Source organism: Oryza brachyantha, chromosome 1 (assembly GCF_000231095.2).
Source record: "Oryza brachyantha chromosome 1, ObraRS2, whole genome shotgun sequence".
In the NCBI taxonomy this organism is placed as follows: domain Eukaryota; kingdom Viridiplantae; phylum Streptophyta; class Magnoliopsida; order Poales; family Poaceae; genus Oryza; species Oryza brachyantha.
Genome location: NC_023163.2, coordinates 22,927,631 through 22,954,701, shown reverse-complemented (window position 1 = coordinate 22,954,701; position 27,071 = coordinate 22,927,631). Strand labels below are relative to the sequence as shown.

Below are 27,071 nucleotides of genomic sequence, written 5' to 3'. Positions count from 1 at the left end.
ATCGGGCACCCAAATAGGGAGGTGTTTAGATTGAGAAAGTTTTGGAGGAAAATGTCATGTCAAATGTTGAGAAAATTTATGAGGAAAGTGTTACGTTAAATGTTTGACCGGATGTTAAAAAGAGTTTTCGGACCTAAATGAAAAAACGAATTTTACAGATAGGCTAGAAACCGCGAGACGGATCTTTTGAACCTAATTAATCCATCATTACCACATGATGGTTACTGTAGCACTCATAGCTAATCATGGATTAATTAGGCTCAAAAATTCGTCTCAAGATTTCTTCTATAATTGTGCAATTAGTTTTTGGTTTATCTATGTTTTTTGTTTTTTAGTTTATCTACGTTTAATGATTTATTTAGATGTTCATAAATTATGTTTTAAAAAAAAATTTAGGAACTAAACCAGACCTAAGATCAGAATAGACAAAGGATACCAGACCCAACGACCCTAGTTACACTGAGGAACAATCTAACAGTGCCGGGTGACTTGTTCAGACTCCCGCCTGTAACCAGTGAGCTCTCCAAAAATCCGTCGACTTCCCATCCCCCAGTCCCCACGACGTGTCACAACGACGTCTTCGTCAACCTCGATTTCTCGAAGTAGACCGGTCGTGGACAAGCCGCGTACGCCGTCGACCAAACCGCCCGCCGGACTATGCAAATTACAACTAGTGCTTCCACGCAGGTCGGTCTCGCGGCACCGCCGTTCATTCGGCTTGCACTGCCACCACCTGAGAGGGCTGAGGGCTAGCGGCGAAGGAGAGCTGCACGCACCGGCGCTGATGCTGGGAGCTGAGGCCTCACCGTGGAGCCTGGCCGGCGCGGGCGCGGCCGTGGCGCTGCTGTGGCTGTCCGCCTGGACGCTGCAGTGGGCGTGTTGGACGCCGCGGCGGCTGGAGCGGGCCCTGCGGGCGCAGGGCCTCCGGGGCACCAGGTACCGCCTCTTCATCGGCGACGTGGCGGAGAACGGCCGGCTCAACAGGGAGGCCGCGTCCAGGCCGCTGCCGCTCGGCTCGCACGACATCGTCCAGCGCGTCGCCCCGTTCTTCTGTAACGTCCTTAAAGAGCACGGTAACACCTACCGCCTGACCACCGTGCGCCCCATCATCATCTGTTCCGAATTCGTTCTTCTCGGATAGTGATATTTTGAGCTTGCGACTGACTAGCATATCGATCGTTGCTGTTCGTTCATCTCGGATATACTAGATGTGAAGGATCAAACGTTAATTCAGTTCGTGCATCGTAGACTCGTAGTAAACAGTTAGGACCTATTCATTTCGAAGGAAAAAAAGATCCAATTTCGTAGGAATGAAATATAGGAAACTAAAGAAAAATTTTCTTTCTACAAATTAAAGAGAAAATATAGGAAAATTTCAATGTACTCAAACCTCTTGAAAAAAATTCTATAGGTTGATGTTTTTACTATTCCTATAGGTTAAAATTCCCCCAAACCAAATAAGTCTTAATAATTTGTTCTCGGGTTGTCAACTTGTGATGCAGATAATATGTTGTGATAAGGCAGGTGATGAATGAATGATGTGCAGGATATTTTTTGTGCGTGCATACCTGAAAACCTGACACAAAAATGATTCAAATATCCGCTGTTAATCATAGCTTGTAGGAGTAGAACATATTGGACGTACTAACATCTCCATGGCTCTATGGTCTTTCTTCTCATCAGACTCTTAACTCAAATGCAGGGAGATTGCCGTTCGTTTGGACAGGCCCAAAGCCAATGGTGATTATCACAGACCCAGACCTAGCGAGGGAGGTTTTGTCCAACAAGTCTGGCGACTTCTGCAAACAAGTTACTGTGGGTATTTCTAAATTTGTTGTTGGAGGAGTTGTAACGTATGAAGGTGAGAAATGGGCAAAACATCGGAGAATTCTCAACCCTGCCTTCCACCAGGAGAAAATAAAGGTACATATTCCCACATGATGCGTCCTTGTTCAATAAAAAATACTTTCAGTTACATTTATTTACTAAATATGTAGCATTCATAAATTTAATTACTGAGCTATCCACTCTCTAAATTGAGTAATTGACTAACACTGATATTTTTGGCTCGCAGCGGATGTTGCCAGTTTTTGCAGCATGTTGCACTGAAATGATCACTAGATGGAGGAATTCAATGTCTTCTGAAGGACTATCTGAGTTGGACGTTCGGGATGAATTTCAAAACCTTACTGGAGATGTCATCTCAAGAACGGCATTCGGTAGCAGCTACCAAGAGGGGTGGAGAATTTTTCAGTTACAAGAAGAGCAAGCTAAACGCGTACTTCAAGCTTTTCAGAGAATCTTCATCCCGGGCTATTGGTTGGTACTTACTCCAGTACTTTGCTTTTCATACATTTGGCGTGAAAAAAATGTGTCTTCTTGAGTCAAATTTCCAATAATTTGGTGAATAGTAGTTATTGTTATCTTCTCTATCAGCGAAATAAGGAAAAGCTTTGTCTCTCAAAAAAAAAAATACTGAATGCCCTCTAATATGGTTCTTTCGATTAGTACATAACGATTATGAAAGTATATTGAATTGTTTTTTTACCCTTCAGTTATATTGCAAGTGGAAAACATGAGTCTTTTTTTCATGAGAACAATATCGTTATTTTTGGCAAGCTAGGCAAGGAAAGATAACCATATGACACTGATGTTGTTGGACTGTCTAACATTACACGTGGTTCTGTAAACTTTCTAGTGCGTTCTGTGTTTATAACCCCATGCGCAAAATGTGTAAACATTAAAGAAAAGGGCTAGCTGGTCTTTTTATTGTTTTAAATGGATGAAATGAGTACCAAGAAATATACACAGTTGATTTTGTTTTCTTTAAGAGAAACAACATGCAATTTGATGAAGCATTTTCCTGTCCTTTTATTTCATTTATGTAGGTACTTGCCAATTAAAAACAACAGACGGATCAGGGAAATTGATCGAGAAATACGCACGATTCTGCGAGGAATAATTGTAAAAAGAGACGAGGCAATAAGAAATGGTGAAAGTAGCAATGATGATTTGCTGGGATTATTGGTGGAATCAAATATGAGGCAATCAAATGAAACAGAAGATGTAGGAATGAGTATAGAAGATATGATCGAGGAATGCAAGTTATTTTACTCTGCAGGTTCGGAGACAACATCAGTGTTGCTCACTTGGACATTAATTCTGCTAAGCATGCACCCAGAGTGGCAAGAGCGAGCAAGAGAGGAAGTGCTGCTCCATTTTGGAAGAACCACACCAGATTATGATGGCTTGAGTCGTCTAAAGATTGTAAGTACTATAAGATATCAACATTATCCTATATTTCCCCAAAGTCACAATGTAGTTTATATCAACTTCAGTTTCATAGTGGTATTTGATTGCCTGAATAATTACCAGTAAGATCAGGATTACTTGTTAAAAAACACGTCAAATTTGTCTATTCGCCATAAAATTGATGACTGAGTCCATCTTTTCCCCACTCAGTCGAAATACTAATAATGCAGATATTAATGTTCCATGTTTGGACTAATTGCACCAATGGTATTTTATCTTTGATGTGTTCTTGCAGGTAACAATGATCCTAAACGAAGTCCTTAGGTTATACCCACCGGTGGTGTTCCTCCAAAGAAGAACACACAAGGCAACGGAGCTTGGCGGCATCAAGTACCCTGAAGGAGCGCACTTCACATTGCCCGTTCTATTAATTCACCATGATCCCAGCATCTGGGGACAAGATGCAAGCGAGTTCAACCCGGAGAGGTTCGCCAATGGAGTCTCCAAGGCGACGAGGTTTCAGGCCGCTTTCTTTCCGTTTGCATGGGGTGCTCGGATCTGCCTTGGGCAGAGCTTTGCGATGATGGAAGCCAAGATGGCGCTCGCCACCATCCTCCAGAGCTTCTCCTTCGAGCTCTCACCGTCCTACACCCACGCACCGCACACCGTGCTGACTCTCCAGCCACAGCACGGTGCCCAAATTAAGCTGAGGAAGCTCTCATGATAATACTCCATTTTGAAATAAGTATTTTATTTTCATACTTATTTAAAAGAAAACAATAGTGCTAGTGAATCTGCCACCCCACCTTCCTGGGCTGATCTTTTACAAAATACTCCATGTCCTTAAATGTTAAAAGATACTTCTACAAATATGTAAGAGTTAATATCATGCCAAACAATGCTCGTATTTAATTTGTTTCAAATAATGCTAGCACTTGCATAATTCATTTTTATCTATAGCAAAGCATGAATATTTAGCTAATTATTTGATAAGTCCTTAACCAACAATTACTTGTTATAATAGAACTTTTGTGACGTAAAATTGAAGTCATTAAATTAGTGTTCAAATGTTCTTTCTTGCTTATTATACTTCGACATCACATAAATGACATTTTTGTGAGTAGTCCTAACAAAACAAAAAATTTAAAATTAATTTGTGCATTGTCATTAGCTCAGTTATCAGATTTAAATATCTTTTTTGGATGACACAAATACATACATGTGGACACGGTCTTTGCTAGTACCCCCTCCATTATATAGAGGCTTTATTTTTTGCCATTTTAGTCATCCATTAATGCTTTAATTTTAAAATAATTAATATATTTTAAGTTTGCAAAAATTATAGATAAATATATCTCAGTTTATAACGTGGGGACAAATATATTAGTATTTGATAAGGTATGAGATTAATGTGTTGGAGTTAAGCAGTGTTCACAACAGCGGTCGTGGGTGAGCTAATTCTTGCACACGAAACAAGTTGACCCATTAACACACTATTATTTAAATATTAACTATTATAAACTTGAAAATAAATACATTTGGCATTTTCAGAAAGTCACGTGATGGAAATTTTTGCACAAAACACATGCCTCAAGTCTTCAACAATTAAATAACTTATACGAAACCAAATAATGAACAAAGCCAAACCTCACTTCCAAACGAACCCGTAGAATTCCATCTATTCTAGTAAGATATTCTCTGTCTACACGTTTAATTTTTTTATATATATTTAACTAAGGGAGTAAATACAAAGCTGTAATATTAAAATCATTTTATGACCGACTGTGTAAGTTAAATGTCTTCATTTTGCCTTTGGGCATCCACAGCGTGCATCTGAAGTGGGTAGTATCTAGAGTGGGTAGTAAGGAATAAAATACTACTACTACCAGGTTATATACATCGTGGGATTAGTAAGTATAAGCTAATACCACCTTCGTTTCAAAATAAGATTTTTTTTAGTTTTTTTATATAATGTTTTGACTCTTCGTTTTATTTGATTTTTTTTGCGATTAATAATTCTATTCTTTCTAGACAATAAACATAAATAGTACTTTATGCGTGACTAATTTTTTAAAGTTTTTTATAAAATTTTCAAATAAGACAAGTGGCCAAATGTTGGACTCGGAAAAACGAAAAATGAAGTTATTACGGGATAGAGGTAGTAACAAGTAAATATTTACTAGCTAGTTATAAGGAATAAATAAATGATCTCTCTCATTTTTCTCTCTCATGTCAATGATGGTGAGGTATCTTATTGCCTACTTTTGTTTTTTATTATTATAGCTATAACAATAACTAATACCCGATAACGTAGAGCCCACTTTTATTTAGAAGTTAGGTAACAAGAGCATCCCAACAGCTTATCTAAATTTGGTCATCTATATCTTTATTTAGATGATAATCTAAAACACTTTCATCCTTCATATCCCTTTGCACTCTAGCAGATCATCTATATATGATATCCTCTATATCTATTTGGAGTATTGGAGAGAGAACATCTAAATATAGAGTTTCTTTCTCCTAATATGGATGACATCCAAAAATAGATGATGAGATAGATGTTTTGCTGGTGCTCAACTTTTATTCTTTATCCTTTATTTCTAGGATGGAGGATGAGATAGATGAGCTGTTGGAATGCTCTAAGAGGGTGTTTGTTTCTAGGGGCTAAACTTTAGCCCCTAGTCCCATCAAATGTTTGGACACTTATTATAAATAGTAAACGTAGACTATTAATAAAACTCATCTATAATTTTGGACTAATTCGCGAGACGAATCTAATGAGCCTAATTAATCCATGATTAGCCTATGTGATGCTACAGAAAATATTTGCTAATTATGGATTAATTAGGCTCAAAAAATTCATCTCGCGGATTAGCTCTCATTTATAAAATTAGTTTTTTTATTAGTCTATGTTTAATGCTTCAAATTAGTGTCATGTGACATGGAAAAAAAACAACCGCTGAATATTGGTGATGTCTACGTGGACGTGCTATAAACATGTTAGCCGGGGCCAGGGGCATAGCAGGCGCAGAATTAGGCCCCGTTTAGTCTCAAAAATTTTCATTCAAAAACATCGCATCAAATCTTTAGACATCTAAATATAGTATTAAATATAGATAAATCGAAAAACTAATTACACAGTTATGTGAAAAATCGTGAGACGAATCTTCTGAGCCTAATTAGTACATGATTAGTCATAAGTGCTACAATAACCTATATGCGCTAATGATGAGTTAATTAGGCTCAAAAGAATCGTCGCGTGGTTTTCATGCCAGCCATGAAATTCGTTTGTTCATTCTTGTCCAAAACCTCTTCCAACCCGATCAAATGTCTGATGTAACACATAAAAAATTTTATTTGGCCTCGTAGAACACCCCCTTAATTAACAGCGTTCAAGCAGGGCAGGTGAGAGTGTGGGTCTGGAGGGAGACCGACCACAGACCAGCCAAAAAGCTTCGGGCATTGCTCTCTCCTTTGTCATTGCTTGTCCAGAAGCCGAGACGGAAAGAGGCGAGTTTTGCGTGGACTCGGGCGGTGACAGACGCGACGCTTCCCCCTCTCTCTCTCTCTCTCTCTCTCTCTGCGTCTTCCCCGGCCGTCGCTCCCGTCCCGTCTCCCCCGGCCCACGCCCACCGCCACGCCCAGCCACTACACCGCAGGAGGCAGAGCACACGATGTGCTGCTGCTCCCACCGTGGAACACGCGCGGCTCGGCTCCCGAGGCGCGGAGTTGTAAATGCAAAGCAGCGACGCTCCCCCGGGCGGGTCCCGCCGTCAAATCCGCCGCGGCCTGGGTCCCACGGCCGCCCTTGCGACCCTCGTCGCTCTCTCCACTTCCCCTTTTCGTAATTCCTTCCGCGCTTTCCGAGTTTTTTTTTCCCCTTCTTCTCTGTGCTGCTCCGGCTCCGGCTTCCGCTCCCCCCCGCGCCGCAACCACCCGCGCCCCTCGCCTGTCGCCGGCGGAGCGCGCCGCTGGAGGAGGTGGAGAGGCCAAAGATGGCTGCGGCCCCCGCCTTCCAGCCATTCACCATACGGTAAGCGCCGCCGCTTCTTCTCGCCTCTCTCTGCTTTGCTCCGACGTGTGTGTTTCCCGCGCTTGTGTGTGGTACTGTGGTGTGGGTGGAGTGGTTTCTGTGAGCCTCGCGGGCGGCTGAAGGTTAACTGGTCGAGTGAATGGTGCAGGGGGTTCGCGGCGGGGATGCGGGCCGTGGACGCGTCCAAGTGCTGGCCTTTCGGCGGCGGCGGGAATGGGGAGCCGTCGCTCCCGCCGATGGAGCTGCCGAAGCGGTCGCGGTGGTGGGCGCACAAGCTGGCGGCGGAGCGGGCTCGGCTGGAATCTCGCGCGACCGGTACAGAGGATGCTGGAGGCGGCGTCGGGGGAGGAGATGGTTCCGGGACGGGGACGAAGAGGAAGGGGTCCCTCGGGAGGGTCAGAGCTGAGAGGGCCAGGAAACGACGGCGATCTCTCCAATTTGGCCTCCTTGCGAAGCGTAAGGTATGCCTCTGCTTTTCAGGGTTTGTGTGCTGCGTGCTGCTTGGGTGGTGGGCTGCTAGGTTTTAGGAGGGCCCCGAGAACATTGGAAACGTGAATTGTATGATCCTTGCATGTTCAAATGCAGAAGTATGTTTGTGCCAGTAGACATGAACACCACTAGAACGCGTCGAACATGGCATTTCAGATAAAACTGGAGGAAATATGTGCCAAGTTTTAGCCATTTCGCCATTAGCCATGTAATCTATGTCAGTTCTATTCATGTCCTGTTAGACTATTGATATTAACCCTTTAATAAGTTATATGATCAAAATTTAGGTTTTCTGAGTCAATCTACTGTTGGAAATCAAAGCTAATCACTCAATCTCACAAGAACACAAGCTTTGCTAGTGCGTAATAGCACTCTTTTCTGTTTATTATTCACCCTCTGGATAGACTGATTACACTGTGTATTTATTAGCAACACAGTAACACTAATCGCCGGCAACAGCGGCCACTAACTACTAACTAACCACTAACTAAACTCCTAACCTAATGCATATACGCACATGCGTCCACACACGATCTATACCATGCAGGCTGACCATTTCCTTTCTAGACTTGTGTAGTACGTCTAATTAATCACCCGGCAACATTCTTGCATGCCAACTAACTAAGCTATCCGTGCTCTCACCTCCTGGCTGTTTATTGGCTCACTACTCACTGCCAAACTCTACTCACTAATCAAGCCATGCAGCACTACAAAGCTAGCTCTCCATACCACGCAACACATACATGTGGCTCTCCTACTATGCAATCATAATTAAACATGCTAAATTTAAGAAACAACAAGATTAATTTCTAACATCTACTATCTGTCAAATGATAATTAACACTTACACCTCTCAGTCAAACTTTTCTTAATATTTTTTTGCTGCATGAGAATGTTCTGAAGAAGATATGGCATCATTGAATATGCATGCTGTTTAGTTGTTTTTTTTTCAATCCAATTGGTTCAAAGACACACCTCGGTAACCTGAGACCTAAGTTCATGATGTTCATGTTTCTTCATCTAGTTGTCTTACCTTCCTTTTCATCTCATAATTAAGTCATTTTCATTAACAGGAGAAAACCTCATCTTGTTTACTTCACTATGTGTTACATAAGCAACTGTTGAGAAAACACAAAGGTTCTACCTTGCGAGCACAGAGAGAACTCTCAGCATGGAATAAGTTTCAAAATACAAATGATTGCATGCCAACTCATGGTAACAGTTTGAATAAGCAGTATATCAGAGGAATGGATCCTTCTACTGGTACCCCTGTCAGGAAAAAGGCAGCAAACTCTTCTGCGAATAAACAAAATGTAAAGACCAGTGAGCCAACTATTAATCCTGTAAATCCTGGCTGTGAATCAGCGAAGAATGTAACCCACCCTCCCAAGGATGATATTTTTGGAGATCTCCCTCTTTTGGAAAGTCCTAAAATCATGTTTCATACCGCAGTTGATGAACTCCCTACTGTAATAGAAGATTCTTTTGTAACAGATCAAAGTGGAGCAGATACCATATCAGAAAATGTGTCCTTGAAACTAATACCTTCTGACATGCCAGTGCAGACATCATCCAACCTTGAAGACTTGGTGAAAAAGGAAGGAGCTCCTGCCAAAAAGTCAATATGCATCTTACACAATGATGCAAAAAAGAGCCTACCCCCCTCTGCTGATTTTGATTGCCTAAATCAAAGTAGTGTCAACATGGTGAAAACAGGTCTCAGTGATAGTCAGGTGAAATCCAATGATGTTCCTGCCTTAAGTTCTTATTCTAACGACGGTCTAAAGTCTGGTTCTAGCAACAGAGCCAACACTCAACAAGATTTTTTCTGTATGAATACAAACTACTGTCAGGAAATAAGAAAATCCGCTACTTTTTCGGCTACAAGTTCAGTCACTGTAAGAACCAGAATGGGAGCATTTGAAAGTGACAGAGATACGACATTTAATGGCAAGAAGAGCACCGGTACCTCTTGTGCATTGGTTCCAACTAAGTGCCATATTTCATCTGAAGGCAGTGTTTTGTCCTCAGCACTACCGCAGGGTTCTGCCAGTGCAGCAACCAGTGCGGATGGCATGTCTTCTTGCAAGAGAATACCTTCCCAGGACAGTATTCCCACTTCTGGTCTCATTGGTAGCTTTGCAAGTAACCTGTGCCATGAAGGTAGTAAATCTGTTGATACATGCACACCGTTATCAAAAGAGGACCAGGGTAGCTGGTACCCAAAACTTCACCCAGTTTGCACTCCAGCAAGCATTGGTTCAGCTTTTATGAAGCTACCTGGTCTTGAAAGGATGGAGATCTCAAGCTGCAACCTTGAAACAGGTGATAACAGGTTTACCAATGGGCGGCCATCAAATATAATAAGATGCGAGAAACAGCAGGTGGTGATTGGTGTGCCCAATACAGTGCAAGGTCAGAGAAAAACTGGTTTCAGTGATTCTCAAGTTCGGGAAAAAAATTTAAATGGTTATTTACGGCAAGATGTTTATCATCCGCGCCAACCCACAGTGCGCTTGATGGGCAAGACTGTCTCACTTTGTGAGAGTAGCAAGGAGCACAGGGTGTCAACTATGGGTAAAGTGTGGATTGACAATACCATTATTGAAGACCACCCACCATCAGCTTCATGCCATTTTCCTCAAAAGAGATTGTTTCCTTGTCCGGATTCTGTGACACCAAGTGCTCATGTCAATGAATCTCTAGATATCTTACAGAGGATTCCCAGTGCTACTCTACAAGAGGCAAGGGGTACTATGGGTAATGTTCAAAACCATAGGCTACAACCAATAAATAGTGCTTCTTCAACTGCTAGAGATTGCATTTGGAACTCTGGCAGCCAATCTATTCGTCAAGCTGAAGTAAAAAAGGCGACCACTGTTGATGTCAACTCCAGGGCCAGGCATATGGACCTACATCAACCGCCACAGCCACAGGTGGTATGCACATCCCAGAATCAGCACTGTCGGTTAAGCACTCCTGCATCAATCTTACAAGGAAAATATTGCAATTTGTTGGGTCCAGCAGTAACTCAATCTTCTTCCTTTACACAATGGGTTCTAAATACGGGCATTCAGGAAAAGTACCAGAAATCCACTTTGTTTTCTTATGATGATCCTAGCACTTCTCCTATTTACCAGTCATGCCAGGTACCTGGAGCAAAGTTGTCTTCCACATCAATCATATCTTTTCTAGACTGTGCTACTGATAATGCTGAGTTTAGTAGATCCCTACCACATGCATACCCTTCTCTTGCTTCTAGTTTTCCAATTAATTTTGTTTCAACCGTTAGCCCTACATGTACCATCAAACCTACAAACACAGGTTGCATAAAGGGTGCTGTTTTCGCCAATCAAAGAAACAAGAGACCAGCTTACATCAATAGTGTTGCACGTGAACCTGCAAAGAAACTTATGGTGAACAAAGAGGACTTAACGGCACCACTGTTTGGAGACATGAAACGGCATTCACTTGGCTGGTCACTGGATGATGCAATTGGTCCTCGGATACTTGATTTTGGTAGTAAAGTAGCAGGACATGGTTTGGAAATGGCAATAAACGAAAGTAATAATGTGAGGGCCAGTTCAGGTCCAGTTCCTGTTCTTGAAACAAGGTCGATTACTGGAAGGCTGCCAACAGGAGCTAAAGCCATGTTGATGCCAGATCAAACTCTTAGTGATCACTCCAAGCTGTTATATTCCACTAAATTTTCAGTTGATAACAGTATAAATTCAGCTGCATTATAGTGGAAAGCAAGAAACAAACTGCCAAGTGTTCTCGTTTCAGCTTCAGTTGTGGAGTTTTTGGTGTATGAATAGTCGCAAGGATACTGCCAGCGGAAGATATTGTAACAAATCTTCGACATTAAAAAACGTGCAATTTTAGCTATTACCGGAGTACTTCTATTCTTGTAACTTCTCCTATCAAACTTGGAGAATACTTGATATGATATCAAATATACTTATATACTATCATGCCATATCTGATACAAGCAAGGCAACATTTTTTCCTTAAAAAAGAGTATATCGAAGGCATTCTGTTTCGCAGGGTATATTCTGACTAGGATAATAGAAAGAGCTGCGGCTTTTGATCCCCTAGAGGAGCGGAGTGGCACTGATCATTGGATGCATATCGGTTAAATCGAGTGATAATCTCGAAAGAGTATAGTGGAGTAATCATTGACTGTTTATTTTTTAAGTAGCTCTGTCCTATAATATTTTATTTTTCGATTTCTGTGTCCAAAGTTTGATCGTTCGTCTTATTTAAAAATTGTAAAAAAACTTTTAAAAAATAATTACGTATAAAATATTATTTATATTTTATCATCTTGTAACAATAAAAATATTAATCGTAAAAATATTTTAAATAAGACAAAGAGTTAAACAATTGTATCTAAAATTAAAAAATAAACTTATTAATAAACTTATTTTATGATGAATGGATTATTTCGGCACGGAGGCGGTGGTTACTACTGTCACGTACTGCTAGTTGGATTGGCAGTAACTTGCTTTGCTTTGTACTGTTTGTTACCTTTTCCTGATATGCCCATTCAGTGCTTTGTTCCTTTTGTAGATTCGTCAGTCTTGCCCTTAACTAATGTCCAGAGTGAGACAAGCAGGTCAAAGTAAGCAGCACCATTTCTGAACCTGAGTCCACTAAACATGTGAGCTTTGATGCCTCCCCTTTGTACTTTGGTATTCTTCTGATTATGCAACCTTCGACAAGGCGTTGATGCACGCAGTTGCTTGAGAGCCTTCCAAAATCCAACCCGGTTTTGTTCTTTCTTTCCTTGGACCAAGAGTAAAGAAGACTTCGCATAGTGAATAATAGTATCTGCAAGGATGCCTTTCTTCTGCCCCTTTAACCCTATATTAAAAACCTAGTACAGAAGTATAAAACCACCTAGCCTATCGCTTGCCATCTACACCTTCTCACAACGATTCATCGAGGACATCAAGAAAATTCAGTACAAGCTCTTCATCACCCATCGGAACAAGGGATCATGGGTGTTCTTGGTGCCCTTGCTAGGCACATGGATGCCCTTGTTGGGTAAGAGCATGCTGCAATATCTTCTCATTTCGTGCCTACAATATTTGATACATCTGTTGCATTTCAGTCCATTTCCACATATGGTACTTCCCATTTAAACTTTAAGCTTAACTTTCTGAAACTATTGTTTTTGCTGTTCTGTACCCGGCAGGCCAGGAATCATGCTGCTCTACCCTCTGTAAGTGAAGTCATTACTTCTTTAGAAACGCTTTTTGGCATGAAAAGTGAAAGGAAAAAAAAAACAGCCAGCACCGTCATGTCAGTTCTAACAGGAATTCATTTTTTTCTTGAACGATTAGATACGCGTCCATGCGTGCGATCGAGAGCCCTTCTACCTTGGATGATCAGCAATGGCTCACCTACTGGGTCCTGTACTCCCTGATCACCCTCTTCGAGCTCTCATGCTGGAAAGTTCTCCAATGGTATGCAGCATGCATCTGAAGCTCATTCCTGCAGAGACACCAACAGTACAACGTTGGTCAGGTTACTGAATTTTCTTTTTTGACGTCAGGTTCCCTCTGTGGCCGTACATGAAGCTCCTCTTCTGCTGCTGGCTGGTGCTCCCCATCTTCAACGGCGCGGCCTACATCTACGAGACCCACGTGCGCCGCTACTTCAAGATCGGCCAGTACGTGAGCCCCAACTACAACGAGCGGCAGCGGAAGGTGCTGCAGATGATGAGCCTCGACGCGCGCAAGTCCGTCGAGCGCTTCATCGAGACCCACGGCCCTGACGCCCTCGACAACATCATCCGAGCTGTGAGTGTGGTTCTTCCAGGGCCAACCGGTGCAGGAATCTGCAGGTTTTGGAATGTTTGTTTCCTTTTCTGATGCCGTGTTTTTTTTTTTTTTGCTTTTTTTTTTCTCTCTTGTGCAGGCAGAGCAGGAGGCAAAGAGAGCGTAACGAATGGTTTTAGCTTGAGGTGAACTGAAGGCATTCTTTCCGACGGGGGGAGAAGCAAATGGAATTATATATTGGCCGCCGCGCATTGCAGGCTTGCAGCTTACTTCACCCCCATCTGTACTTGTGTGTGCCGTGTGCGTGTGAAATGTTCGTTGGCTTGTCAATGGCAGGATACTTGTACAAAAGTGGCAAGATACTTGGATGCTTAAGAACAAGGTTGTCATGCAAACAAAGAATGAGGAATACATGTACGTCTATTCGGTGTACAGTAGTTGTATATATGAAACTCTCTGAATCTAAAATATATCTTGTCTGAAACATATATGTCTATGCACTCCAACACTGAACACATCTAGAAACTGAAGAGCTGAACGCCCAGTTCTCTTTCACCGTCAAGATCCCAGGCACGCAGTAGGTTGAAAACGACTAGGAAGACACCAATCCTTGTGGAAACAATTATTTCCTATCCAGTACAAGTCGAAGTAATAATTAATCATCGCAAAAAAAAAAAAGCGTTGCACCCTAGCTTATGGGCGGAAGATATTGTGGATGTGGTTGCATGCGTATGTACTGGGCCGAGCAGCTACCGATCGATCCATCGATCAGATGGAGGCGAGCGTACTGATGTCCATCGGGTAGGCGTCGTTGCGCGACTCGGCGCGGTAGGATCGCCGGCCGACGATGATGTTGGCCGCCTCCGACGGGTGGAACGCGTCCCAGAAGATGTGCTGGTCCCTGTTGCTGCAGGGCGCCTCGTACGGCAGGCACGTCACCTGCCCGTTGTTCCTCCCGACGCCGCAGCACCCGGCGTTGGTCACCGTGAAGCCGAGGGAGGCGGCGTTGGCGAGGATGTCGCTGAAGATGTTGTAGGCGTTGATGAAGGTGAAGTGGGCTCCCGGGAGGGCGTTCATCTCGTCGACGAGGCCGACGAGCCGCTGGTTGAAGATCTGGATGGCGGAGTCGATGCGGTCGACGCAGGTGTTGCCGTCGTCGCTGTAGCGGGCCAGCTCGTTGGGGCTGCACCCGACCTGCCCGACGCCGATCATGACCACCTTCCGCGCGCCGTAGTTGTACAGCACCTCCACGTAGCGGCGGTAGTCGGCGATGAGCGTGTCGGCGAACTGCTCCGGTGTGTACTGGCTGCCGGTGTTGTAGAACGCCGGCATGAAGTAGTTGTTGAGGTAGTCGTTGCTGCCCATGCCGACGCTGAAGATGCACTTGCTCAGGTGGTCCGACGCCGTGTCCTGGTCTCCCAGGATGCTGATCAGCGTCTGCACCGCCGTCTGGTAGTTCTGCACTTGGCCGGCGAACGGGATCCGGCCTCCCTGCATTTCCAAGCACGCAGATCACGCTTGGTTAGCTTAGCTGCTAGCCTGCTACTCCACCAACTCGTGCCAGCGAGCACGCGCGGACGGTCACCTGAGTAATTGCGCTAGTACTTTACTCGTACTACGTACCAGCTGCTGGCCTGTCTCGGCACGGATCCCGGCGGCGGCGGAGGCGAAGTTGGCGCCGTTGAGGATCTGGTCACCGCTCGTGGCGGCGTAGGGCGGGATGAAGTTGTCGAAGCCCAGGAGTTGAGCTGCGCCATTCGGAAAACCATAGCACAAAATTAGAGAAACGATCGAGTAGCTAGTGCACTAATGCACGTACTAACACATGGCTCCACATCTGATCTGATCGTGCGAAAAGTTTTTGGCAGTAGGAATTAATCATGCCCTGGCACGTACGTGCCATGCAACTTCCACATGTAGACCTACGCGTAACGACGACTATGGAACGATGAATACATGGATCTATGTACAGGCCTGGCCCCATTAATTTCCGTGCAACGATCACCGAACTGTACCACACTGCTGTGTACGTACACGGGCAAGCCTACCACAGGCCAGCCACAAGCTACCATTTCCCCCATTAACTAGCATTTGTCCCGAAGTTTCTTCTCCAATAGATAGAGATGCCACCTGATCATCGATCGCTCAACGAGCTCAGCATGCATCGCCCATGACGGCTATAAAACCATCGTCAACAGGCTACTATAGCCCAGCCCTGGAAGGCTGGAAATGGGGAGCTAGCTAGATCTCCATGCAGGGCTACATTTTGTACGTTAGCTGCTGCTGCGGTGGCGGCCGGCGGCGCGGCAGAGCAAGAATGTTGGGGGGTCTTACCGATGACGTCGACGGTGGTGAGGCCGTTGGTGAACCTGCCGGACGGGCCGCCGGCGAAGTCGATGCCGTAGGGCGGGTAGTTGGCGCGCGCCAGCGACACGATGTAGTTGTTGTTGCCGTTGTCCACGAGCGAGTCACCGAAGATGAAGTAGCACGGCGCCTGCGGGTCGCTCCTCGCCACCATCACCAGCGCCGAGCTCACCACCGCCGCCACCACCACCACCAGCAACCTCCCCAGCTCCATTGCTACCGCTCCACCTAGCTAGCTGACCACACGGCCGAGGAAGAAGGAGGGTGATGGTGGCCTGGCAAGATCACACGAATAACCCTGAGGAGCACGAGTCACACAGGACTTTATATAGGTGCAGGACTGCTGGCTAACCGGCGCCTAACTCGCAGGGGCCGCATAACAATTCTGCACACTTGCATGCATTGGTGGCTAGCTACCGGTAAACTGTAATAAGTCTGCACTCTGCACTGCTCCAGCTAGTACGACTGTACGAGTAGTACGCAGTAGTGTCCTGTGAGTTAAAAAGGGCCTAATTTTTATTTCTTTTCCTTTTGGACCGTGCATTGAATTGCAGTAACGTGCATGCATGGCCGTGTGTCCTCTTGCTTGGTTAAACATCACGACGACATGCACGCATGGCGCGGTCAAGCAGAAGTTTACCTATCTGTAGTCCTGTACGTCGACCAGTGAGATAACAAGTGATCTGCAGTGAAGCTTCGTCGGTGTCCACTGGTGTCGCAAGGCATCTGCGGCTAAAAATTAACCAGACGGCCCCGGTGGATCTGATCCCACTTCATTTATTTCGGCCGCTCTCCGCCCGCGGCCAACGACGCAGTGAAAGAAGCGCATTTTGTTATCGCTGCGCTGCGTGCACGCACGAACGAGAGTCAAATCCAGTTACTGCTGCGTGAGATTCGGTGCGTACTGTACCGTGTGCATGCGGAGTGGAGTTGCAGTAACAGTTGTGTTGTGGGGTTGCAGTTGATTCGATCATCAGTGCGGTATTTGCGCGCGTGTGGTTGAGACATGTCCCGTTCTCTGTCTTGGCGTGGTCTGTCTGTCTGTACGTAGATACATTAGTAACTGCGAGTACTACTCGTAGCAGTGTGTGATTTGGTCACTCTGCTTAACCCATACTGTGCTTTAACTGTGGCCACCACAAGCATTATTTTCTTCGTCACAGGCGAAAATTAAGAAACAAACAAAGGAAGAGCTCGCTACTTGCGAGCAAGTGTGCGCATAAATATGTCGTTTATTTCTTGCCACCGTTGAGAAAGCCTGCAATTTCGCCATGCCTGCAAACGCGAAACATTTGGTGTCTGTATGATATTTTAACTCTTCCGAACATGGCTATCTCCCTAACTTTTGGCTTTTGCTTATACTTATAAGCTAAAATTTGAATTTTCAATTTTAAATTTAGAGTTAAATTTAGGTTTTTTTACCGAAGTTTATTTTTCATTCTTAGTATTTAGATATAAAATTATTATTTATAAATCATTATTCGTTTATAAATATATTGTTTGACTTTTTACCCAAAAAAACCAAACAAACACCCCTAAGCCTTTTCGCCAAATAATCCCATCCAATTTCGCCACATGCTACTCCATAACTTATGAAAGTTTCTGGACAAGTAGTTGAAAGCTATACAGTAGTGTTGAAAATTTCAAAGATAACCTTTATACACTACGCTGCCGGAACAAGAAGATCAATAATCTTAACCAAACGCCAAATCTATCATTGCAGTTATTACTGCCAGTGTGGTGGGACATCTTTGCTCGTCACTACTCACTACCCGATAACTGCTACCAGCAGCTGCTAAATGCACCTTGACCAGCTAGATCACCCGTGAGATAAGGCAGCATTGCAGCTGCCCTGCTCTCTCCTCCTCCTCCTCCTCCCAAACAAACCGTAGTAATGTTAATTAAAAAAACAAAGGAATTTGGAAGAAGATGGAGCAGACGGCAGCATGGAGGAGGAGAGTAGTAGTAGTATACATTTACATGGAGCTGGGCAGCTCCATTAATGGCGGTAGGAGGAGGGGCCGTGACCGCCTTCAAGTGCCAGCAGCGCCGACGGTACAGTGTACAGCAACCCCCTAAATCATTTTCCCCTGCTTGTGCCTTCGCAAAGCAGCCACAGCCAGCAGCGTTGCTGAGAGCCGAGCTGGCCTCCATTTCTGCGCCGCTCAAGGCCACTACTCATGGCGCACATGCGTGCCATGCATTCAGGGACAGGAGATCTAGCTGAGTGCTCCTAGCTACGAAGTTAGTAGTAGCATTCTAGAGTGACTTCACGGATGGATAGATGGCGGCCGGGGTCAGCAACCTGACCTACCACGGCGGTGCTTTACTCTCACCGGCAACGCGCTTCTACTGCTTAACTCATTCGCATCATCGATTGCATGCATACTGATGGAACTCGTACCACAGCGTACGTGCAGCGTACGAGCCAGGCAGAGACTCTTTTCTGGTTAAAATTAGCATTTCAGTTCTGGAGGCGGCGGATATAAAATTTCAACTAAGGGTATATCCGCCCAAAATTATCATATACAGCTTGGTAAATTCATTTTATGCCGCATGGTGCTGCTCACTCTAATGTATTTAGGTGAGGTTTTTTTTTTGAAATACACGTATATACATATGTTAACTTCTAAAATCCACATGATATCTGACATTCCTCGTAGCTCCGCCCCTAACGATGCAAAGTTAGCATGGTCATGGATGTGGAGGGAGTAGAAGGTTGCAACTAGAGTTGGGGGTGATGAATGTTTGACTCTTTTAGGGAAAATACCAAACAACATATTTACAAATAAAAAATATTTATGAATAAAACTTTTATATTCATGCTAAGGAAAAAAAATAAACGATGTTAATAAAACCCCTAAATCTTATAAATTTAAATTTTGGCTTATAATCATAAACAAAAGCAAAAAGATTAGGGTGATAGACCGGAGAGATTAAGTATCCTCGACCTACTCTTTCTACGGTGATTAAGAGCATCTCCAAGAAAAGTTACTCCCTCCGTTTCACAGTACAAGACACTTTCTAACTTTATTTAGATTCATATGAATACTAACGTCTATATATATATATATATATATTACATACATTCATCAATTGATGAATTTAGACAAGGTTAAAAAGTCTTAAATTTGAAACGGAGGTAGTAATATTTACTCTTGGTTTTGGGATGGACGGAATACGTTATTGTCTTGTTGATAAAATTGAAAAGCCATCTCTTTTATACTCTTTCAAATCCCTAGTTTTTTGTATTATCCTGTCACAGTATCACCGTATCCGTGCCGTGCAACGTCCTTCCTCTTTATTTTAATAAATAGCAGCGTTAACTTTTTTAGATGTTTAACCATTTATCGGATTCAAAAAGTTTATATAGTTATGATTTACTTTGTTGTTAAATACATTTGTATGTTTTAAAATAAAATAAATAGTTAAACATATAACGAAAAATCAACAAAAAAATTAATAAGTACTAAAATAAAATATGGAGAGGCAGTAGCATTTATGTATATGATCGATCCCCGCAAGCGCACTGTGCCAGATTAAGGAATCTGGGGTCATTAGCTTTTACTAGTTAACTTCGATAATGGAAAGTTGCTGTATTTGCTGAGCTATTGTGCAAACATGGTTCATGTGGTCACCGTCTTCAATCAGATCCTAACTCCGGGCCATTTTTTCATTAAGAACGAGGGATCGTCCAGGCTCCAGTCCAGCTTCAACAAGAAAAAGGCAGAAAACATTGGATCCAGCTAGCGTTCTATTCCGCATTTACAAGTCTAGCTCCATGTCATGAGCAATTCATAGCAAGCTGCCTGGCTTTGCTCGGGCTTTGTTAGCACAGCATTATATTCCGAACAGTAGGGAGGGCTTCGTTTGATTGGGTAGCATGCCTAAAAGGGATCGAATCTAGCAATAAACACAAGTTGGTGAGCAACTTAGCCTCAAATATAGGTGAAGATCTGGTGTCGAACGCCCTGCTTAGGGATGATGACAGAACACAGCAGCCCGATCAAGCCGTTTTTAACGCCGGATCAAGCTGCATTAATGAACAAATGCATGAGACATACTAACATGGTTAGGTGCTTTTCTGCCTTAATTCCTCTGATCGTATTGCCACATCCCAGCATTCAAGTACTAGACAGCTTGAAGCGCTAAGAACTAGCGTAATGAACACTATCAGCATGATGGCGAAGCAACCCATCCATTATTGCTCCCGCTAGCAATTTTTTTCCTCGGTGTATTAGTTACCTGATGGATATCAAAGTGCTTAGCTGCCTATTGAGAAAGCCTTATTGTTTGAAATATCTGCACTCAATCTAGAGCAGTTTCAAATGTAAACGCATGAATGAAATCTATGGCAAGCAGCCAAACATCATTGCGAACTTTCACGTAGAACAAACACTGAGTTGCATACCCCGAAATATATAGAATAATCCGGAGGGATCTAATAAACGGTCACATTGCAGCAACGAAGTAACCGCTTACAGTGCATGAAGCCCCGCCCAAACCACTAATTCCAACTCAACCAACTGCTAAGACAGGAGATAGTAGCATTTCCAGTGGTTAAACTTTCAATTGACCTCTTTTGCACGCTTACAACGGGGTCGGAAGTTGTTTGTCACTAACATAACTTGGCTCAGCCTGAATTTTGTACATAATCTAATGTTAACCATTCAAGCCCCGTTTAGTTTTCAAAATTTTTTGGGGGAGAAGTCACATCGACACGTACGGTCACATATTTGAAGTATTAAACGTAGTCTAATTACAAAACAAATTTTAGATTCCACCTAAAAACCACGAGACGAATCTTTTGAGTCTAATTAATCCATTATTAACACATATTGATTACCGTAGAACTTATGATTAATCATGTACTAATTAGGCTTAAAAGATTCGTCTCACGATTTCCCTTATAACTAGGAATTAGTTTTAATGATCATGTATATTTATGTTTTATTTAGATGTCCAAAGATTCGATGTGATGTTTTTAGAAAAAAAATTGGTAACTAAACAGGGCCTCAGACCAGCAAAGACCCAAATCCATCTATCTATTATATATATAAAGTAATAGAAAAAGAAGCCTTCACGTTGTCTCCCACGACATAGAAATTCTTAGATTAATCGAAGGAAAATAGAAGAAAAAAAGATATATTTTTTTAATCGGACAACTATTAGAAAAAAATAAAAGAGAAAAGAACGCGGCGATTCCGTTGGTGAAGCTGCTCCATCCCTCGAGTGCACGTGCCTATTCCTCCTGGCTCCTGGTCCTCCAAACTCTTCGTTGGTGGTATTCCATATATCAATACGTTTATCTCATCTGATGGAATTTGTGCACGCATCCTCTTGGTTGAATTACTGCTATCAGAGTCTATCCATAAATATAATTTAGAAGCATCTAAAATTCCGGTTAAAAAGAACCATATTAGAAATACAATTTAAGAATTAAAATAAAGAAAAATAAAAAGAGTCCATACGTAAATACAGTTTAGAAAAAAAATCAAATCTTGATTAAAATTTTAAAATAATTGATATTGGGGAAAAAGTCCATCTATAAATTCCAAATCTAAAAATTCAATTAAAAATTAGGAAAAATTAAGAGAAATGTCAATATATAAATACAATTTAGAAGTATAGTTTATATAGAAAAGAATTTATGTACAAGTATAGTTTAGAATATAGGTAAATGTGGTTCCACGTAAAAATATAATTAACAATTGAAAATGATTATTATGAAGATAAGAGACCCTATATAACTATAATTTATAATAATGCTCGCTGCGCAATATGCGCGGGCCACCGTACTAGTTCCAAACTTCATCAAAGTTTTAGCTAAACTTGTGGCTACTGCCACCAAGACATTCTAACACAAGAAATCAAGGACATGATAAAAGAAAATGAAAATAAGGTAACAACAGAGCATCAATTGTGCAATACAGTAATTATCAGGATTTAAAATTTATGTTACTTTATTATAGACTAACAAAGTTTGGAGCCGTTCTGAGCTGTACAAGGAGCACATTTAAGTTTCACTCAACTGCATTACCAGCAAAAACTGGGATCAGATGGAGAGCGATGCTAATTAAATAATGCTCGGTTCAAAATATCTATATCCAACAGTGAAGTCTTGGAACTATCTAGTTGACTATGAGCCTGCTTGTAAATTTTCAGGAACTCTAACTGTAAGATTAGACAAAATGTAAACAGGTAATTTAGATTGCACGACCTGCAGAGTTAATATACTGATCACCAAGCTATTAGGAACAGATGGAAGAGGAATCTCAAGGCAAATCGGCCCTAAATACAAGCAAAAATAAGTCCTAGCTCATTAATTTTGCACAGCTTACTGGGAAAGTGACACAATGTAGGATAGTAGGAGAACTGAAGCATGCTAGAACTGCTCAAAAGGCAGCATTTAAGTACATGGGAGTGGTCAACAGTCTTAACCAATAATAATATGCCAAACTAGCCACATTCAAGCTATACATAAAGTATCAAGGAGGAGCAGGACAGAGAGCACCAATTAACAAAACGATATTTCAGCAAACAATGAAGAAGCTGAAAATTAATGGCATCTCTATAGCAAATGTAAAAATGTGCTTTAGCAAAGCTACACGGCCATGTTCTCTTTGGAATTATTTTTTTCTATTTTCGCAAGCATGGTTGAGACAAACAGATTGCATTCCCTCTCTCCCTAACATGCGGGGCCATCCGAGTTACTGGATGTGGGCCAGAATGGCAAATTTTATGCTACTCGCATCATAAGTATAACATATTATCAAATGTCTCGAGACGACATTAGCCAACCGCTATCTTGGAGGTCTGTTGCTACAAATTTTTTTTCCCATTGTAGTGTTATCCTTAAGCTGAAAACCAGTGAACCCTGCATGTGCTTATATAGTGGACTGTGCTTCACGGTTATATCGAAATATTGTTTACAGACAATTTGATATGCACTTTACTCTGGTTTAAAATCCACAAGGTTTGGCATGCAGAATATCTCAGCATTTTTGGATTTCAAATTTATGTACATTAAGTGTTAATTGTGGTAAGGTACAATCTAATCATTTTCAATATAAGATCAACTGCTTTACCTGACCAGGTCAAGGTGGAAGAGGATTTCTTGAAAGATGATTAGGAGTACAGGTACTCTACTGGCTTGACCCAGGCTGAAAAGAAACGTCACTTCAGGGTTTCCTTCCAAAGTTTGATATTTATCACAGGTTCCTTGTTTGGACCTGTACGTGCAAATAGTGGCAACACCACAGCAAGTATATTGTTTTATTATATATTTTTTCAAAATATAAAGAATGATGTTATTCAGAATGAATACAAGTTGTACTAGATCCACCATTTGGAAGGCATAAGACTATAAGAGATCCATATTTGAAACAAAGAGTACAAGAGCCTTCATGGTTTAAAGGATTAAAATAATGTTACTGCTCCTTTGGAACTCAGGAATTTTACAGGATTTTCAAAGGAGTTAATTCAATTCCTAAAATTCCATCATTACAAAGGAGGCCATAGTCAGGAACAAACTGTGTTAAGGAGGATAAATAAATAAATCTACGCTGCTCAGCAAACCGATATCAGGGGCTTATGCTGGAGAGCAGGTCATAATCCTTATATAGCAATTTCTTGTGGGTGAAGCACCCTAGATCATATTAACAGTGGCTAATTCCATAATGTACTTCTTGGCTGCATATTGCTGCATGAAGAACCCTAAAATGTAAGCATCAATTCTGTAGTTAAAGTTTATCATAGTTAAAGTTGCGGTATCACTAAAATGTAGGGTATTATATTTGTAAATGATATTCTTTTGAAGACCATAAGATATTAAGATAGCGCTCTGATACCATGTGATGAATAGCACTTGTATTCAATATGAGGGCACTAGACCCGAATATATACACGTACAAGGTGAGTCTATAAGACTACGAATACATATACACCTAACAAGCGTAAGTGCTCAATCTACAAATTGTCAGGATCACCGAAATGGAGAGGCATCAAATGTGTTGGCAAGAAGAACTGCTGAATCAGAAGCATTCTTAACTGGTGGCGGACATAATGAACTTCTATACTTTCTACTTCGGGGAAATTGCGTTATTATCCTGTTTCAACTTCGTTATTGTTTTTTCTCCTTTTCCAACTGTATGATTTTTCCTCTTTTGAACTAAAGCTTGTGCTTGCCCCCATTCCATTAAGTCCTCTTAACGGTGTTTACACTCATAACAAAACAGAGGCAAAATGCATGTCAAGATTGTGCTCGCGCTCTTTTTTTTGTTTTAACTGAATATGTGAAAAACCGTAATGGAATTCTCCTTTTCTCTGAGAAAAAAAGTATTCATATTGGGCCTAAAGAAATTACATAGCATTACATGATTTAGGACACTTAACTTATCTTGCTCCTATAACTCAAATTTAAATTGCCACGAGTATTAAAACTTAGTCAAAAAACACACCAGACCAGAGAGTCTCCGAAGGCATGGAAAGATGTACGGGTTGCAGCACAGGTTGAGGTGCGCCATGTGCATGGCCATGGGTTATGTATAGTTGAATTTTCATATTATTAGGCAAACACATAGTTTAATCCATGTTGATGTGCATGATTGACCAGAAATAGCCTAGTTATTTACTTTACCATCTCTCCCTTAATTTAATTAACAAGCAATCATTGCTCCATCAGGAATTTGTTAAATGAAGAATATCTGTCACCTTATATGTTGTGCTATCTAGATGTGAAGTTTACATAACATTATTTGTTTCATACACTCTGCTATGCTGGTAGAGTCAACCGTGGCATATGGATGTAAGATGCACAATTTCGCCCTGAATTTATGCATTTATATCTCTACAACTTAAAAGTAGAGTCGTCCGTCTGCACCTCCCCACGTTGCATGAAGCGTGACCGCCACCTCCCAGAAAAAACCAGGAAAAAAAATCATGTGTTGGTTAAAAAAAAACTGCTCCCCTTTACCCTATGAGCTCGTGCAGCTCATCCTCAGTCATACAGTCCCTTGCAGTGCAGGGGCATGTTACTAGTAGAAAAATGAGTATGAGTTACATACGAAGTCAACACTAAATCCGATCAGACATGAATGATCAGTACCATTGAGCATTCAGTATTTACTAACCACTAGAAGCTGTGTATCCATAATTAACACTTTGCAGTGGTTATCAACTTATCATTCACTACGCATCAGAAGGTGTGTATCGATAATGAACACTCCGCAATGGTTATGATTCATTGACAAATAGGAGTAGAAGATATATTGCAACTATGCACTTCCTTACACAGCATTTTTCTCAGGTAAGAAAAATCAAGTACAATATGACACAGATAGAAATGTTAATTCTAAACTGAACATAAGAAGGTTTACTTGCATCAGCTGTAAAGAAAACATGGGCACAGCAAGTCCTCGGAATACCAACCTCAAAGTTCGTTATGGCGTGAAGTCCTTGAAGCCCCAAATATCAGATCTTTGGCAATGACAAGCAACCCTTCCAAGTCCTTCGCTCCCACCTCAAGGCAATCCTTCAGCAGCTCCCCTTCCTCCACCTCCCACTTCACATCCATCACCACCTCTCGTAAAGGCCCCTAAACCCCAAAACAGATATCCATGAACTGAAGTACTAAACATAGCTGCAATTTGGAAGTCATGAGTACTATGTCATCTATAATCTACCTGCTCGGAGAAGGCAACGAGGAGACCGTTGAGGAGCTGCCCGCCCGCGTCCCGGACGTCCCCGTAGTTGCGGCGCAGCCACTGGGCGGCGTCGGTGGCGGAATGTAGACGCGATACCTCCGCCGCAGCAGCGAGAAGGCGCGCGGCGGAGGTGGCGCAGGAGAGGCCGCACCCGGCTGCCGATGAGAAGGCGTAGTGGCGGAGGTAGTCCCAGGAGAGGGCCCACGCGCCGCGGGAGGAAAAGAGGGAGAGATGAGAGGCGATCCTGCGTGCGCGGGATGCCGCAATGTCGTCGCCACGGGCCGCGCGAGCGGCGGCGACGCGGGTGAGGAGGGAGTTGGAGAGGTTGAGGAAGGTGGCGACCTGGCGCAGCGGGACGCGGAGCGCAGAAGCACGAGGGGGCTTCGAGGAGACGACGAGAAGGAGGGCGGCGAGGAGGAGAGGGGCCGGGAGACGCGAGCGTGTAGCTCGCCGGCGGCGAGGGGCTCCTCCTGCTAGGGTCATCGGTGGAGTGGAAGCGAGGTCGACACGGAGGTAATTTGGGCTGGAGAAAAGAATTGCAGAACGTGTAGCAGACAATTAGGCTACCGGCCCAAGATATTTTATGGGGGCCTTCTCACGCTGGTATAGCGGATTAGAAGAACGGCATGTTAGGCTTTCTAACCCATTAAGGCTCAGCCCATAACAAAATGCATATTGATACAGAAGGCCGCAGATCACGGCCTCACCGTCACCGATGCACGGATGCACACACGGACCAAGCGATCTTCTCTTCTGAGTTCTGCTAGACGGCCAAAACTCACATACATATTATCTTTTTGTTTGCAAAAAAAATCTAATTACAAAATACTACTAATCAATTAGTTAAAAAAGTAGTAAAATACTCTTCTAATCACTTACTTAGATTAATTCACTAGTAGTACTCCCTCCATATTTTTTTATATGACACCGTTGGCTTTTAGATCCACGTTTAACCATTTGTTTTATTCAAAAAAATTATATAATTATTAATTATTTTGTTATAATATGATTTATTATTATAGAAACTTTAATTATGTATTATAATTTTGCATATTTGGATATAAATTTTGAATAAGACGACTAGTCAAATGTGATTCTAAAAGTCAACGGTGTCATACAAAAAATATGGAGGGAGTATAATACTGACCATATAGAGAAACCAAAAAGGAACCCTTTCTAAGAACATTACAATGGAACCAAGGCCGCTACGGTCTTGAGTCTCTCGACTCTCAAGTAACAGTTTCACGATGTATGCTGTCTGTTTATAAAGTTCAGGATTGAAAAGGATTGCACGGAGCGTTTTATACAGTTTGAATTTGAAAAGGATTGCACGGAGCGTATGTGTTGCAAGTAGGAGTTTGAGTAAGACGTGATTACGTTAGATTGGCACCTCTTAGATTCTGCACAATTTCATCTAGATTTGACGATGACGAGGGACCAGCA

General features: G+C 42.5%; 5 protein-coding genes across 19 annotated transcripts; 3 read left to right on the top strand and 2 right to left on the bottom strand.

The window, feature by feature from the left end:
- The first annotated feature begins 690 nt into the window (after positions 1-690).
- LOC102699729 (cytochrome P450 72A15-like) lies at positions 691-4,152 on the top strand. Its single transcript, XM_006644592.3, has 5 exons — positions 691-1,073; positions 1,703-1,923; positions 2,075-2,319; positions 2,889-3,267; positions 3,548-4,152. The coding sequence occupies exons 1-5, from the start codon at positions 785-787 to the stop codon at positions 3,974-3,976; spliced, it is 1,563 nt and encodes a 520-aa protein (XP_006644655.1). The 5' UTR covers positions 691-784; the 3' UTR covers positions 3,977-4,152.
- Positions 4,153-6,618: 2,466 nt separating this feature from the next.
- On the top strand, positions 6,619-11,760 carry LOC102699450. 2 transcript variants are annotated; one of them, XM_040519913.1, is made up of 3 exons: positions 6,619-7,285; positions 7,434-7,746; positions 8,848-11,760. In XM_040519913.1, the coding sequence occupies exons 1-3, from the start codon at positions 7,248-7,250 to the stop codon at positions 11,518-11,520; spliced, it is 3,024 nt and encodes a 1,007-aa protein (XP_040375847.1). In that variant the 5' UTR covers positions 6,619-7,247; the 3' UTR covers positions 11,521-11,760. The 2 variants fall into 2 exon arrangements, with proteins under 2 accessions (XP_040375847.1, XP_015688340.1); XM_015832854.2 differs by lacking the exon at positions 8,848-11,760 and having other exon boundaries at positions 7,434-8,050.
- A 946-nt stretch (positions 11,761-12,706) lies between these two features.
- Positions 12,707-14,038, top strand: LOC102722996 (HVA22-like protein f). The gene is made up of 5 exons (XM_006644590.3): positions 12,707-12,823; positions 12,975-13,001; positions 13,123-13,245; positions 13,335-13,581; positions 13,700-14,038. The coding sequence occupies exons 1-5, from the start codon at positions 12,777-12,779 to the stop codon at positions 13,724-13,726; spliced, it is 471 nt and encodes a 156-aa protein (XP_006644653.1). The 5' UTR covers positions 12,707-12,776; the 3' UTR covers positions 13,727-14,038.
- A 104-nt stretch (positions 14,039-14,142) lies between these two features.
- LOC102699366 (GDSL esterase/lipase At5g45670) lies at positions 14,143-16,335 on the bottom strand. Its single transcript, XM_006646221.3, has 3 exons — positions 15,895-16,335; positions 15,184-15,308; positions 14,143-15,051 (listed from the first exon to the last, which is right to left on the bottom strand). Exons 1-3 carry the CDS (start codon positions 16,136-16,138, stop codon positions 14,329-14,331), a joined length of 1,092 nt encoding a protein of 363 aa, XP_006646284.2. The 5' UTR covers positions 16,139-16,335; the 3' UTR covers positions 14,143-14,328.
- A 3,707-nt stretch (positions 16,336-20,042) lies between these two features.
- LOC102722719 lies at positions 20,043-26,124 on the bottom strand. 14 transcript variants are annotated; one of them, XR_005811067.1, is made up of 4 exons: positions 25,608-26,124; positions 25,354-25,519; positions 23,013-23,156; positions 20,143-20,169 (listed from the first exon to the last, which is right to left on the bottom strand). XR_005811067.1 is itself a non-coding variant. In XM_040520445.1 (3 exons), the coding sequence occupies exons 1-2, from the start codon at positions 26,109-26,111 to the stop codon at positions 25,355-25,357; spliced, it is 669 nt and encodes a 222-aa protein (XP_040376379.1). In that variant the 5' UTR covers positions 26,112-26,124; the 3' UTR covers positions 20,043-20,169; position 25,354. The 14 variants fall into 14 exon arrangements, 8 of the variants coding, with proteins under 8 accessions (XP_040376379.1, XP_040376372.1, XP_015693009.2 ...); XR_005811064.1 differs by lacking the exon at positions 20,143-20,169 and adding an exon at positions 20,961-21,316; XR_005811062.1 differs by lacking the exon at positions 20,143-20,169 and adding an exon at positions 20,961-21,289.
- Between the last annotated feature and the right edge of the window lie 947 nt (positions 26,125-27,071).

Excerpts from the sequence above, each read along its gene's own strand:
- LOC102699729 (XM_006644592.3), top strand. The coding sequence starts at position 785 with ATGCTGGGAGCTGAGGCCTCACCGTGGAGCCTGGCCGGCGCGGGCGCG. Across the intron at positions 1,074-1,702 it reads TAACGTCCTTAAAGAGCACG|GGAGATTGCCGTTCGTTTGG; the intron begins GTAACACCTACC and ends ACTCAAATGCAG. Across the intron at positions 1,924-2,074 it reads TCCACCAGGAGAAAATAAAG|CGGATGTTGCCAGTTTTTGC; the intron begins GTACATATTCCC and ends TTTGGCTCGCAG.
- LOC102699450 (XM_040519913.1), top strand. The coding sequence starts at position 7,248 with ATGGCTGCGGCCCCCGCCTTCCAGCCATTCACCATACG. Across the intron at positions 7,286-7,433 it reads TTCCAGCCATTCACCATACG|GGGGTTCGCGGCGGGGATGC; the intron begins GTAAGCGCCGCC and ends TGAATGGTGCAG. Across the intron at positions 7,747-8,847 it reads GCCTCCTTGCGAAGCGTAAG|GAGAAAACCTCATCTTGTTT; the intron begins GTATGCCTCTGC and ends TTTCATTAACAG.
- LOC102722996 (XM_006644590.3), top strand. The coding sequence starts at position 12,777 with ATGGGTGTTCTTGGTGCCCTTGCTAGGCACATGGATGCCCTTGTTGG. Across the intron at positions 13,002-13,122 it reads ATCATGCTGCTCTACCCTCT|ATACGCGTCCATGCGTGCGA; the intron begins GTAAGTGAAGTC and ends TTGAACGATTAG. Across the intron at positions 13,246-13,334 it reads TGCTGGAAAGTTCTCCAATG|GTTCCCTCTGTGGCCGTACA; the intron begins GTATGCAGCATG and ends TTTTGACGTCAG.
- LOC102699366 (XM_006646221.3), bottom strand. The coding sequence starts at position 16,138 with ATGGAGCTGGGGAGGTTGCTGGTGGTGGTGGTGGCGGCGGTGGTGAGC. Across the intron at positions 15,309-15,894 it reads CACCACCGTCGACGTCATCG|CTCAACTCCTGGGCTTCGAC; the intron begins GTAAGACCCCCC and ends CGAATGGCGCAG. Across the intron at positions 15,052-15,183 it reads CCGAGACAGGCCAGCAGCTG|GGAGGCCGGATCCCGTTCGC; the intron begins GTACGTAGTACG and ends TTGGAAATGCAG.
- LOC102722719 (XM_040520445.1), bottom strand. The coding sequence starts at position 26,111 with ATGACCCTAGCAGGAGGAGCCCCTCGCCGCCGGCGAGCTACACGCTCG. Across the intron at positions 25,520-25,607 it reads TCGTTGCCTTCTCCGAGCAG|GGGCCTTTACGAGAGGTGGT; the intron begins GTAGATTATAGA and ends TTTGGGGTTTAG.